The sequence below is a fragment of the Alternaria arborescens genome (genome assembly GCF_004154835.1).
Source record: "Alternaria arborescens strain FERA 675 chromosome Unknown contig_176, whole genome shotgun sequence".
Lineage (NCBI taxonomy): Eukaryota > Fungi > Ascomycota > Dothideomycetes > Pleosporales > Pleosporaceae > Alternaria > Alternaria arborescens.
In genome coordinates this window covers 207-2,329 of record NW_021168031.1, presented here as the reverse complement: position 1 = coordinate 2,329, position 2,123 = coordinate 207, and the positions used below count along the sequence as shown (strand labels likewise).

General features: G+C 47.0%; 1 protein-coding gene across 1 annotated transcript; it reads left to right on the top strand.

Moving 5' to 3' along the window:
* Positions 1-1,573: 1,573 nt before the first annotated feature.
* AA0111_g12878 (hypothetical protein) lies at positions 1,574-1,883 on the top strand (the record flags this gene model as incomplete). Its single annotated transcript, XM_028646911.1, has 2 exons — positions 1,574-1,795; positions 1,851-1,883. The coding sequence occupies 2 exons, from the start codon at positions 1,574-1,576 to the stop codon at positions 1,881-1,883; spliced, it is 255 nt and encodes an 84-aa protein (XP_028499517.1).
* Between the last annotated feature and the right edge of the window lie 240 nt (positions 1,884-2,123).

Here is a 2,123-nt window from a genome sequence, read left to right as displayed (position 1 = left end):
GTCTAAAGGGCGTTCAGCCCGTTACAATACCCCCCTCCTTATAGTAATACTACATCACCTCTCTAAAACCCTTCTAGGAGGCGGCCCTCGCTGTCTTGTTTGGCCTCTGTAAATGCTTCCTAACGATCTACTGCCTTAGCGTCCTCGAGTAGCTCCGCTGGTTCGAGCGTTGTTTAGTGGAACCCTTTCTACTTTACCTTATAATATAGCTTACGCCCTCTCCCGCGGCGGCGTACCTCTTCTGCTACGACGTCTTCTACTTCCTATTCGTCTTCTCTCTCTACCCGCAGCGGCTGTGGTTAATAATCGTCCTAAACCTAATTCAGGAGCGGGTCGCCGCTAGCAAGTTTTAACTAATTAACGTAAAAGACAGGGTGTAGCCCTAGGGGCGTGTCTAGTTTAACTAAGTAACTGTTAATTACCTTTACTACTGTGTACTTAGCGTTCTTTTAGTCGAGCTTCTTTAAGCTTCGCCTTGTGCTGTATTGCTAATCGAGCTTCAGCTATACCTTGTCGCCTACTTAGTAGCGCTGTGCCTCCCTCTAAGTCTTATTCGCCTGTCTCTCTTATTCTTGCTAGGCGACTGCTATTTCTGCTTAGGCTAGCTCTACAGCTTGTTGTAGCTTAAGCGCGATCTCTGCTGCTTTTTGTTTGTCTGAAAGCTGTTTAGCAGGCTTTCGCAGTCTTCTCTTGTTGCCTATCTTAAGTTGTAGAGGCTCTACTTTATAGCCGTGCTAAAGGAAGAATAGTAATATCTCTGTTGATGTTGTATTTCTTCTGTTAATCGCGATCTAAGCTATTAGGCAGAGTCGTGCCTAGTCGTCTTAAGCCTAGTTCGTAAAGGATCAGATATAGGCCTCCTAGACGCTGTTTATTCTTTCTGTAGCGCTATTAGTTTGTGGGTGGTAGGCAGTTAACAGTCTCTAATTAATTTTCAGTAGCTTGTTGTGAGGCGTAACTGTAGGCAATAGTGCTTGCTTCACGTTACTAAAGACAGTGGGAGATAGCTTATATATTCAGACTACAGGTGTAGGTTGTAAAGAGAATAATCCTTGCCTCGCTCTGTAGAGCGAGGCGCGCCTTATAAGCAGGTTTAGCGCGTACTTAGCTCCTTTGAGGGACGTGTGTCTCAAGCCCTCGTTACAGAACCTCCCCCTCTAGTCTGGCGTCCTCGACAGCAGCGGCCTCAATAAAAACCTCTCTTGTTGTTTTAAGAGTAGGAAAAGAGTGTCCTCTACTATGCGCCTTAGGTCTGTCGCGCTTGCGGCTCTCTTGCGTTGTTCTTATGTAGCCCGTATGAGGCTCACAACTCACCCTACAGTGAGGAGATGTGACGGAAAGAGTTGTAAGGACTGTTGCTTTGTTGTAATATTGTTGCCTTGTTGTGATGAAAATTTTTTATGTTGTCGAGGTGAAGGCGGAAAATTTTTCGCTCGCTTGTGGTGATAGCAAACGGTTGTTGTTGTGATATATTGCTGTTGTCCTCTACTGTCCCTTACACGCTCAACATCTTCGCATTGCACACTACATAACAATACAACGCACACTTATCGCACACTACTCGCACTTCAAAATGGTTTTCTATCCTACTCCTAAGTTTATTTCGAAAACCGTCGTTAAGAAGGCCGATCCTTACGAGTGGAGCGAGCGCGACAAGCGCGTGTTGGAGGTGGCTACCACGCCGACTTGCCTGCGCTGCGCACAGAACGTAGCGACTGGCAAAAAACTTTGTAAAAAGCTAGAACAGAAGCGCTGTGGCTATTGTGTTAAGGGCAATTGTAGCGGTTGCTCCCTTGTAACTTCTCCCTTAGTTTTTCTAAACATTTAGACTTTTGCTAACATCTTTGTAGGTTCCTAGGGATATAGTTAGCAAGCTCAACTAGCTGTATCGCCTTCGGGGCAAGTATGACACTGCTGTGTCAGATTCCAACAATCCTAGGACCAGTGCTATTGTGCTGGGTGCTGGCGTCAAGCTTGCGCGTTGCCAGCGCTAATTCAATCTCGAGCTCGCGACCCGCCGCCGTACCGCTGCCCATACGGGTACCCCTATGGGAGTTCCCACCTAGATTCCCAAGACTAGTGCGGACTTCCTGAGCTTGATCCTGGTTGAGCAGCGCAGGATC